The sequence below is a fragment of the Archocentrus centrarchus genome, chromosome 12 (genome assembly GCF_007364275.1).
Source record: "Archocentrus centrarchus isolate MPI-CPG fArcCen1 chromosome 12, fArcCen1, whole genome shotgun sequence".
Lineage (NCBI taxonomy): Eukaryota > Metazoa > Chordata > Actinopteri > Cichliformes > Cichlidae > Archocentrus > Archocentrus centrarchus.
This window is the reverse complement of record NC_044357.1, coordinates 25,553,987-25,565,680: the sequence shown is the minus strand read 5'-3', so window position 1 is coordinate 25,565,680 and position 11,694 is coordinate 25,553,987. Positions and strand designations below refer to the sequence as shown.

The window sequence follows — 11,694 nt, the reverse complement described above, 5'->3', positions numbered from 1 at the left end:
ATAGTCTTGAATTCAGAAACTACATTATCTAATTGAACACACTGTTGACGAGTTTCCAAATAACTTTTTACCCAGAAATAAACAGTTCCTCTGATCTCATACCTATCAAGCTTTTTCAGTAATTGTTTATGATCAATAATTTTAAAAGCTTTTGTTAAATCTATGTATATACGTATTGAAAATCCATCATTGGCAAGAGAAGAGTTAATCTCTCCTAACATATGCATTACTGCATGTGCAGGGGTCCGATTTTTCCAAAATCCATATTGTTGTTCACACAGCAATTGATTTTTTCCAAAAGACAATCCAACTGTTTGACAAAAAGTTTTTCCAATATTTTTAAAAATTGTGGAAGAAGAGAAATGGGTCTCTAATTTTCCACATTGTGTTTATCACCATTTTTGAACACTGGAATAAGCTTTGCTATCTTCACATAGTTTGAAAAGACTCCATACTGGAAAGACTTATTACATATGTGAGTCAGAGGCTTAGCAATGAGACCAATATCTTCTTTAATTATTTCCATATCTATAAGATTTATATCAGTTGATCATTTATATTTAAATGCTCTAACAGTCTGAATAACATCTGTTTCAATAACACCACCTAAAAATATGGAATATTTTTAGTCATTGAGGAAATTTTATTTGCCTCAACTTCTTGAGACTGAAATTTCAGCATGACTGTTTATTTTAGTAATATTTTAGTTTCTATTTATAGCATTGTTTGTAGTCATTTTTAACATTTTAGCTTAGTGTAGCATTTTAATGCTGTCTTCTCTGTTTCCAGTGCTGCAGCTGATGATGTTCAAACGCTGGTATTGTTCATTAGGTTCCCTCCCTGAAAAAAAGCCAGGCTACCTTAATCAATGACTTGAACTGGTTTCGTGTAGAAATCCTTTCACTCTCAGCTTGTTTGTCATGCAAATATGTCATTCATCCATCCTCCCATCCATTTTCTCCCACTTATCTGGAGCTGGCTCACATGTCTCTTCAAATTTGCATGTATGACATATACTGTTTGTCATATATGCAAATATAAGCAGGATGTGTTTGGTGTTTGCTGCATGTGCTGCTTCTCTGCTGTAAAACAAGCCTCACAGTGAAGCATCAGTAAGAGAGGTGGAGGTGAGGCTTTGGGTCACATGATTTCACAGAAACAAGTACGAGGAGGTTCAGAGTGGGCATGTTGAACCTGTTCTTTGGTGCTCAGAGTCACCTGGATACCAGACTCAGTGCTTTAACAATAGCGGGGGGGGGGGGGGGGGGGGGGAGCAAAGCTATTGTGTGATGAAGCCCAGTTAGCTATCAGATCAGAACAGATGTTTGTGTTTCAGACTCGGCTGTTACAGGTAGAAAACTTTAGCAAGGTGTGTACTCATTGGTACCATCAGTTTAATGATTTAGGAGAACATCAAACAGCCAAATGAAGAGTTCTCAGTGTTTCCAGATGAAGGCTGAACAGTCTAAATGGGATTTGAAAGTGTTTTAGTGTAAGGACAACAAAGGCTACACACATTTTAACAAGAGCAACATAACATTAAACAAACTGCACAGGTTCTATAAAAAGCTACTGGGTGTGGATGTTCATCACTGGTATATCCATGTCTAAGGGTAAGGAAGCGCTATGTAAATGTCCCCCCACCACTCACCAAACCAGTTTTATGTTCCTGTTTAATGACTAAGTTGGACTGAACGATCAGTGAACACACTGAGCCTGTTCCCCATTTCCATCTTAGTGTTACTCACTGCAAAAGTCATGATAGCACAGCTGTGTGGTGGGGCGGGGTGAGATGGTGGATATGAAAGCTGCCCTGGAGAGACTGCTGCATTACATCTTTACACTTTAAGGAATCATGGGGGTTTCAAACTTACAGAAACTGATCAATGATTTATTGATTGATGTTAACATAGGAAAAACAGGGATTATCATTGATGGTGATAATCTGTACTATTCTTTGTATTTTAACTCTGATCCGAAGCTGGACCAGCGCTGTGGAGGAGATTATCCTGGATTTAAAGATGAGGTCTGTAAGTTCTTTCAAACTCTGGAGGACTGTGAAGTCACACCGAACATCATCCTGGGTGGAGGCCCAGGGTCCGAGAAGCAAAAAACTCTTAAGTCTCGTCAACAAGATAAACAAAAAAAAGCAAAGAAAATAGCAGAGTCAAAGCCTGGTGACACTTTACCAGAAGGATGTGACGTTTTACCACCACTGGTCAGAGATGTCTTCATAGAAGTCTTAAAGGAGAAAGGCATAGCCTTTGAACAGTGTTTAGGAGAGGCAGACCCTGAGGTGGTTTCTGCTGCTAATGAGAAAGAATGTCCTGTGCTGTCCAACGACACAGATTTCTGCATCTATGATCTCCACAAAGGTTTCCTTCTTCTGGACAACTTTGAGTGGAAAAGGAAAAAAGATGGAAAAATTCCTGCTAAGCTCTTCACACGTTCAAAGTTCTGTGAGCGTTTCAGCCTGGACCCTGCCCTGATGCCGGTCTTTGCTTCAATAGCAGGGAATGATTATTCAAGATTAGAAGACAATGGGAAGTTTGCAAATGAATCATCTTCACCTGGTGAACACAACATCAAACGACTGCACGGTATGCTCAGCTTTTTAAATACAGTGAATCTGGAAAACTTGAATGATTCACAGAAAAGAGATCGTGCTCTGAATGCAGCTTTAAAACGTGTTGGTAAAAAAGAGACTCAAACTTTCAAAGTCTCCATTCAAGAATATGTTGAACCAGGAAAAGCTAGTTCTACATTGCCTTCATGGGTGTGTGAAAAAATTCAGCGTGGAGAATTCACGTTCATCACAAGTGTTGTGGATCAGCCCAGTAGTGGCCACATCAAACAGTACTTCAATAGACTGTTAACAGGAAGAGACTGTACAAAGAATCATGTCCCATCAGATTTGAGCAGTGATGAATGGAAAAAGCTGCAACTACAACGTCTGAATAAGGTACAGAAAAGAATCATTAAATATGTACACTTTGTCATGGCAGTTTGGAGATTTTAAATATTTCTTTGAACTGTTATTTTTCTAGGCTGGAAGGGTTTTATAGCATATATCTTTAATGACTTTAAAAACAAGAATTGGGTGCACAAGTTTGAAATTTGGATTTTCTCTAATCCAAAGAGGTTCAAAATTATACATACAGACACAAATATATGCATATTACCCCCACTAATATTTGGTAAATGTCCCTGAGCAAGTTGCACCTTGACCTGACACATGCAGTAGACATCAACAAGCTTCTGGCATCATTCTTGCTGGATATTTCACCACTCTCCTTGGCACAATTAATAGAGTTGATTTAAATTTGTTGATTTCCTGAATGAAATGTTCTTACTGAACTATTTTGTTCTCATCACTGTGCGTATGTTAGTAAATCAGAATCATTTGGAACCAACAGCCTTGTGCAGCCTATACACAAATGTTCATACTATCTGCATAATGTCCTGCCCTCATTTTTCAGAACAGGGAAACAGGTTCACCTTCAGCTGACGCAGAGAAAGTGGTGAAAATGTTGTAAGAGAGAAGCCTGCACCTCTAAGGCCAGAAATAAGGAAAAAGTCTGACTGTAGAAATTTTTTTTTTAAATTTAACTTTTATTTATTCATTTCCAAAAGAAACCTGTTTTGAGAAACACAATAAATTTTCAATAATAATGATGTCTGAGCTCCAAGGAGGAAGCCAGAAGAGACATAGCTTTCCAAATGTCTTTCCAGGGAGTGACAACTGTTAATGAATTAATTTTAAAAAGCACCGGGCTGAAAGAACAGGTCATTTCGCCCGAGAGACTCACCGTGGCTCAGGTTTTCCCGCTCAGCGGAGAACAGATGTTGAAGGCAAGCAAACACAGGCACAAGCAAAAGTTAGTGAGGGGCAGCCATACTGTAGCTGGTGCAATCACCCAGCATTGACTAAAGGCCTCCTCCTCAACTCCATAGGGCTGCCATAATTAGCTGCTGGCCACCAGGTCAGTAGCTACAGTAAGAAGGTGGCCACAGTTTAGGCCGGCCCCTGAAACACAAGGTGAGTTAAACACATATGACAGAGGTGAGAGGAGAAGAAAAAGAAAGAAGAAGGTGGATCAAACTAGGAGGAACAGTGGGCCGTCACAAGACTTTAAATTAAAAAGCTTAAGGCCTACACCCTTCAATTTAATATTTTGTTTGCTTTACATGCTTTTGTTCATTTTATGGTAATTAAATGTTGCTTATATTGTAAATTATGACCAAAAGGCAATAACAATAATAATAATTATTATTATTGTTATATTATTAAAAGTCTGGAAGAAGGAAGGAGAAGAACATTCAAATACTTTGGACTTGGATTCAGTTGTTTGAACTGATGATCTTAGAATCTGCAGTTGTTTAGAAATTACTCCAAGAGACCTTCCCAACATGTGAACATCTACACTTCTCCTTAGATCTTCACTGAGTTTCTTGGACTTTGCCATTGTTTGAGCATCAGATAATCCAGAGACTCCTGTCAAACAAATACTTTATGCACTGTAAAGAGAAACTACCATTTGAAGTCAATCATGATTACTAATGAGAAGTCCATAGGCCTTGGCCTTGTCAAGTTAAAAGACATAGTAGAACCTTGAGCACCACTTATTAAAAGAATTAAATGAGTGTATGTATATATTTGAGCCTGCATGTAGACTTTTGATCCCTTGTAGATTTTAGGAAATCCTAAATAAATTTAAACTTATGCACCCAGCTCCTGTTTTTAAAGCCAACTCTAGGTTTAATTCGTCTGACAGGTGATAGATGGTGTTTCTGTTGTACATGTCAGTGTTTCATCTGTGTGGTACCTCTCTGTGCAGGCTCCTGAGGATTTACGTCAGAAGGTGTTTGAAGAAGCTCTGCAGGTTCAGATTTCAGCCTTAACAAACATTCCCAGCAGTTTGAAGCTGCCCGTCTGTGTGACCATTGTCTGGTTCAGGGAGCTACAACAGGACCCAAAGTCTTTCAGCTGCCTCCATGCCCTCCTGCTGTGGTTTGTCTTTGGCCTCCAAGGTTCAGGTTAGTCTCTCTGTGACATGATATATTTTTTACCAGAAAATGCACAGATATAGGTCATGTAGTGTCTAAACTACTATGTTAAACTGCATCTATGTATGGGTTTTTCCTTTAGGATGAAGGCCTTGAGTTCAGGCCTGCTTTGACCTCCAATAAAGGATAGCTCAGAATGAGCATATAGTTCCATCCATCCATTCGCTTCCGCTCATCCTGTTCAGGGTCGCGGGGGGGGCTGGAGCCTATCCCAGCTGTCATAGGGCGAGAGGTGGGGTACACCCTGAACAGGTCGCCAGCCTGTTGCAGGGCCAACACAGAGACAAACAACCTTTCACACTCACATTCATGCTCTCATTCACACCTATGGGCAATTTAGTGTAGCCAATTAACCTAACCCCAGTAAGTGCATGTCTTTGGAATGTGGGAGGAAACCGGAGTACCCGGAGGAAACCCACGCAAGCACGGGGAGAACATGCAAACTCCACACAGAGAGAGGGAGAGGCCTGGGCCAAGGCGGAATCGAACCCAGGCCTTCCAGATGTTATTCTAACTGTGAGGCAGCAGTGCTAACCACTGCGCCACCGTGCTGCGCAGTGGTTAGCGCAGTGAGCATATAGTTCCCATCAGTAAAATGGAACGAGAGAGTGTAACCCCTTGTTGGTCTCTCTCTCCAAAAAAGAGAACGACCTTACATATATACAGGTAACAAGCTAAACCTGGTTCTCCATAAAATACTATATGTGTTCAGGGCTGGACTGGGACACAAAATCAGCCCTGGCATTTTTGGCTTAGACTGGCCTGCAACTATGTCTTAGAAGCATTTGACACTGTCTTACTCTTATCCAGTGTGGGCATACCTTTTGCTAATAATACTTTTATACTTTTTTTTTTAACTTACTTTAGTAATGCTTAAATTGCAAAGCTTTGATGTATCATTTAGTTTTTTAAATCTGTTATTTCACCTGTCAGAGGGCTTTTTAAAACATGTTTAACCAGCACAGAGGCTACAAATTCAAACTACTGTGCAGCCTTTCAACACAGCTTTACCCTAAATATCTAAAATGCTATGATGCAGCCTAAAATGGACACTTGCTGCTCATCCAACACTTCTCGGCCTTGACCGTTTGCTATTTTATCAGATTTAAGGTGCCGTGGCTGCCAGATTTGGGGAAGTATGCAAATGTAAATAAATATTGATATTAATCAATCGCCATTGCTCATCACTCTGCTGCTGTCTTCACCTACAGCAGAGTCTGCCCAAGCCTTAAAGAGGACCTAAGCAAGATTTGATTTGGGGCCCCCTTCATACCACTTCATTGTCCCCTGAACTTAATTGTTATTAATGCTGGAGGGTTAAAGTTGATTTTTTTTTTTTTTTTAGGATATATTACAGTTTCAGCCTTTTCAATTCAATTTTTCAATTCAATTACATTTTATTTATACAGTGTCAACTCACAACAAACAGACATCTCAAGGCACTTTATAGTGTAAGGTAAAGACCCCACAATAATTACAGAGAAAACCCATCGTTCATCCTAATCTTAAAAATAGAGAGGGTGTCTGTCTCCTGAATCCAAGCTGGGAGCTGGTTCCACAGAAGAGGGGCCTGAAAGCTGAAGGCTCAGTGTTCTGCACCACGCAGAGAAAGGGTGGGGCCGCTTTCATCCTATATCCTGATTGGTTCTGTCCACTGTCTATATTGAAGCTGAGCCAATGGGCCGCCCCCTCTAAATTGTGGGCCGGTCTCTTAGAAAAAAAAAAGGGAAGAAAAAAAAAAAAACCAACAGCATCGGCTCTTGAGGACTGTCGGCCCACTGGGCAAATGCCCGGTACGCCCGATTGCCAGTCCAGCTCTGTATGTGGTACAATGTCAAGGGTCAAGAATGTGGGTGCTGGCTATATAACTCTTGCCATTTCCTTTGCCTTACGAGTTAGGACGATTGGAAATCCCTCTGCCATAAATTCCACCTCCACCCTTAGCGACTGCCTGACACACATTGCACCTGACCCCTACGACGCCTCCTGTGGGTTTTGGGCCTATAAGAAGGTGGGCCCATGTCTTCTCTTCAGGATGTGCCTGGCCACCAGACTCTCTCCCTTGAGCTCCCTCCCCAGGCCTGGCTCCAGGGTGGGGCCCTCGTAACCCTATCCCAGACAGGGTAAACAGGGTAAATGCTTCCATAGGAGTCTTTTGAATTGCTCTTTGTCTGGCCCCTCACCCACAACCAATTTGACATGGGAGACCCTACCAGGGGGACAAGCCCCTTGACAACATAGCTCCTGGGATCACTGCGACACACAAACCCCTCCACCATGATAAGGTGATGAATCATGCAGGGGACCTCTAATTTCCTGCATCTAAATTCAGATAAAACTGATGTTCTTGTACTCGGACCTTGTCCTTGGGATGGACCAGTTTTTGCCTTAGGGTGTGACTTGGTTTCAAGTATTCTGGGATGTCCTGCTTGGAGAAAATTCTTCTGAATTTCTCTGACAAACCTGCCACATAAGGGAGGACAATGTTGTTCCTCTTATTCTCTGTAGTTTGTGTTTGACCTTCATTCCTGTGCATTTTGGCTGATTTGATGTTTTGAGGGCTTTCTTGATATGTGTGTGTTCCTTTAGTTTCCCTTCTGCCTCAGAGGGAACGCTTTCTGCCCGGTGTTGTAGGGTCCTGATCACCCCAAGTTTGTGTTCCAGAGGGTGGTGGGAGCCACAGAGGAGATACTGGTCTTTGTGTGGGCATCCAGCAAACTTCAATGTCTCCTCTTTGGCTCCCACCACCCTCTGGAACACAAACTTGGGGTGATCAGGACCCTACAACACCGGGCAGAAAGCGTTCCCTCTGAGGCAGAACTGTTAGTGCTCCATTGTGTGTTTTTCTGTCCAGGAATGCTTTTACTGCAGTGCCAGCATGTCTGAGACTTTTCTGTGCTGATAAAAGATTTTTGACACGATCTCAGCCAGGGTTACAATAGTTTTGGATTTTACATTATGGTTCAGTTTTAGTTCATTTTTAGTTCATTTTTACTTTTTTTTTTCTTTAATTCAGTTTTAATTAGTTTTCAGAGCAGTTTTGCTCGTTTTTATTAGTTTTTACTTTTGGTTTATTGCTTAGTTTCAGTTTAGTTTCGTTAGTTTCAGTATTAGTTTTAGTTTTTCATACTTTGTCAGGTACAAGAGTGACTCTTGTGTAATAAAAACTCAACCAAAGATCCCGTTTAAACAAATATATTCAACAACAAAGTGTTCACAGACAGCAGCACTACGTGCTAAATGTGTGTAATATTAATGACACATGAACATCAACAGGGAGAAACGAAGAAAAACATGAACTCCAAACTCAATCAATTCTACAATAAACTACAATAAAGTTCAGCGTCAGTGCAGCAGATTAACAGCAGCTTCTGTTTTGGAGCTAGCTTGGTTAGATGCTCCATATGTGGCCGACCTCATGTCGCACTTCTGCTTGTGTAGCTGGATTGTGTGTTCATTACCTTACTGTCGTGTGCTGGTGTTTTATATGCGGCTGGGACTTCTTTTGGTCCTCGCTCTTTGTGCTCAGTTTTTTGGCTACAAACATATTTGTTCCTGTTTTTTCACTTTCTTCATTCCCTCGATTCCTTATATTGATTGTTCCTGATTGTTATTCTCTCACTGATAAAGTGTCCAGAAACGCACAAGGACAGAACAGGTTCATCACAACGTTGCAGCTGAGCGGACCCGACGAGTAGTCACGTTTCTCCGGAGGTGAACCCCAGATCACGTTGGTTCAGAGCGGTTTCCTTGTGTGCGCTTCTCAGGTGGACTTTGACGTTGCTGTTTTTTCCTCACTGAGACGTGTTCCATACATTTTTCATCATTCACAACAAGCCACGCTTCTATCTGTATTATTGGACTCAAAGAAACTCCATTCGGGACTCTGCCGCTTTCTCTGCTTTCTGGGATAGGCTCTCGCCCCCTGTGACCTTGAACAGGATAAGTGGAAGAGAATGGATGGATGGTTTCTAATAAAGTGGCCATGTACAGCACACAATAACCTGAGCAGAGTTAGTTTATGCTTAGTTTGGAGGGACAGTTTCAGAGGGTTCAGAGCCATTTTCATGCTAACATTTCCTACTGCTGTTTGTTTTTTAAAAGAGGAAATCAGTGCCCATTATTTTGAGATTAATCTGAAGGCTCAGGAACACTCACACTGCTCTAAGTCTGAGACATTTAATCAGCTTTATTTTCTCAGTTTCAGTCCTCTGTCAGCAGGTTAAAGTCACTGAAAGCAGTCCTCATGAACTGTGATCAGTTTCTGTGAAAACAGCAGCACTGATCATCATCTCCAACAAGAAGAGAAACTGCTGCTGCGCTCTCGTTCTGTGCCTCTGATTCTTTGTCTTATTTTGTCTGTAGAGGACGAGTTTGAGAGGAGGATGAAAGCTTTAAAGGATGAAGGTATGAGCACGGAGCTGCAGCCCCCTGTGGCTCATGCTTTCAGGGAGTGGCAGTACTGCATGAGGCAGAGCCTCCACCTGAACCAGCTGCTGTGTTCCCCTCTCCCAGAGCCTCAGTGTTCTCGGTAAACACCACAACAATGACGAGCACCACAGACGTTTAACACACTGCATGAACTCTAACTGAGGTTTTCTTCTTTGTCAGACTTTACTGTGGACCTCTCCTTCATCAGCTGGCAGAGGAACACACGATCGAAGAACTAGAGAACATGCTGACTGGAGAAAAGAAGACGGTATATGAAGACTTAAAGGGTATTTGTCATCCTCCTACTGGAGAACGATCCTCCCAGTCCTCTACTGGGGAGGGGTCCTCTAGTGGGGAGGCATGGCAGCGAGTTACGCACAAAAGGAAGTGTAAGAACAAAGAAGAACAGAGGAACTTGAAGCAGAGAAAAACCTGATCACTGAAACTGAGTGATGCTGCTGCTCCTCACAGGATAAGATCAGCTGATCAGAGGAGGACTGTGTGGTCCTGAAGCTCTGTTATGTTACACATCTTTGTTTTATAGCCTGTTATTCCCAGCACTTTGTCTTTTGCTGCTCTCTTTTTTTAACATGTCCTCTGTATGGTTTCTATTCTGTGCATGGCATACAAGAAAACATCTTCAAACTTACCTATTTTCTACCTCATGTTAGTCATTGGTCTCTGCTTTCTTTTTATTCTCATGATTATTTTTTAAGTCTGACTTTAGTCCTGTGCATTGGTAGTTATCAGTGTCCTGCTCCTGTCTCACTCTGGGGTTATGCCTCGGGTCCTTGGTGCTTCCTTGCTTTGTGCTTGTTGTGAAATGTTTGAATGCATTTTGGAATTTGTCTCTTTGGGTGTTTCATCAGTAATAATTTGCTTGTGTATAAATAGCCCTGTCTTGTGTCCCAAATCCTAGTGTGACAGGCTGACAGTGTGCCTGATTACAACATGAAAATGATTAATCATTGAGCAATCTGGATTTAAAGCTTTATATAGATCATTTTTATTTGATTTCTATAGTAGTGTAAATGTTTGCAGTGTTTGCATTTAGAAAGATTATATAGATTTGATACTGAACTGATTATAAATCTGTGATGTAACCACTTTCTTCTCCTTACATATTGTCAGCTCAGTGCCTGTGAAGGTTCTCATGTTAAATATGCAAAATCGTAAGCTAACATCTAACTGGGATTTCAGTGTTTGTAAAAACATGGGCATATTAATTTGCTCCCTTATACGCGTTGGCTTTATGAATAACTGATCACAGTGACAGTCAGCTGGGCCTGGGTGTTCAAAAGTAATCTGGGGGGGGTTATTCCAATCAGAAAGTATCAAATCCTGAAATCTGTTTGCTCAAAGGAAAAACACGTGATTGGATAAAATCGGATAATATAGTTTTGTTTTTGTTTTGTAAAAATCTGGATCAAACCTCCAGGTTGTGTTGTTCCATTCCAGCAGCTGGATGGATGGATGGCATAATGGCAACATTACCTGGGCTAGAGAGAAAGGGAAGGTTGGAGATTGGCCTATAATTAGCTAAGACAGCCACCTTGAAGGCCTGTGGTACACAGCCAACTAATAAAGACAGATTGATCATTTTCAGGATTGAAGCATCAATAACTGGAAAGACTTCTTTGAACATGTAGCTACGACTCTGTCTTTCCGACCATGTACGCCACTCCCAGGCCCAACAGTCACAGCATATACACCACAGGGTATTTTAAACTAATACCCAAAACTAGTCATTTGACGTTCCCTACCTCTTGATAATCTTGATAATTCCCCACAAATTTGGCACCATTCTGTCCATAACAGTCCAGTGAATATAATCCAGTACATCCATGAGGTCCAAAACATGAGTCACATCCACGAGGGCACCAAAAACAGAGCCTAAACTTTTCTTGAAAAAAAATAGACACTTTTTTGCCGACTTTAGCTGAGGTAGCAGCTCTATTTACTGCTAAACCAACAGTTTTTGTTCAAAATGGCCGCCCGGAGCCTTAGGCATTGATTGACACCTAACTTGGCCAACTGGGACCCTGTCTGTAGCGAGCAACAGCCAATGAGTGTCACAGACTAGCACAACCTCACTCCCAACTTTTAGCGTGGAAGATCCAACCTATCAGCTCACAGAATAAAAATGACGCTACAGACGTTTAGCCAATGAAGTTCTGAACACGCCAATGTGTAGTT

At 41.5% G+C, this 11,694-nt stretch overlaps 1 protein-coding gene across 1 annotated transcript; it reads left to right on the top strand.

Moving 5' to 3' along the window:
- Positions 1-1,855: 1,855 nt before the first annotated feature.
- Positions 1,856-10,038, top strand: LOC115789831 (protein asteroid homolog 1-like). The gene is made up of 4 exons (XM_030743378.1): positions 1,856-2,962; positions 4,839-5,037; positions 9,433-9,598; positions 9,679-10,038. The coding sequence occupies exons 1-4, from the start codon at positions 1,856-1,858 to the stop codon at positions 9,932-9,934; spliced, it is 1,728 nt and encodes a 575-aa protein (XP_030599238.1). The 3' UTR covers positions 9,935-10,038.
- The last annotated feature ends 1,656 nt before the right edge of the window (positions 10,039-11,694 follow it).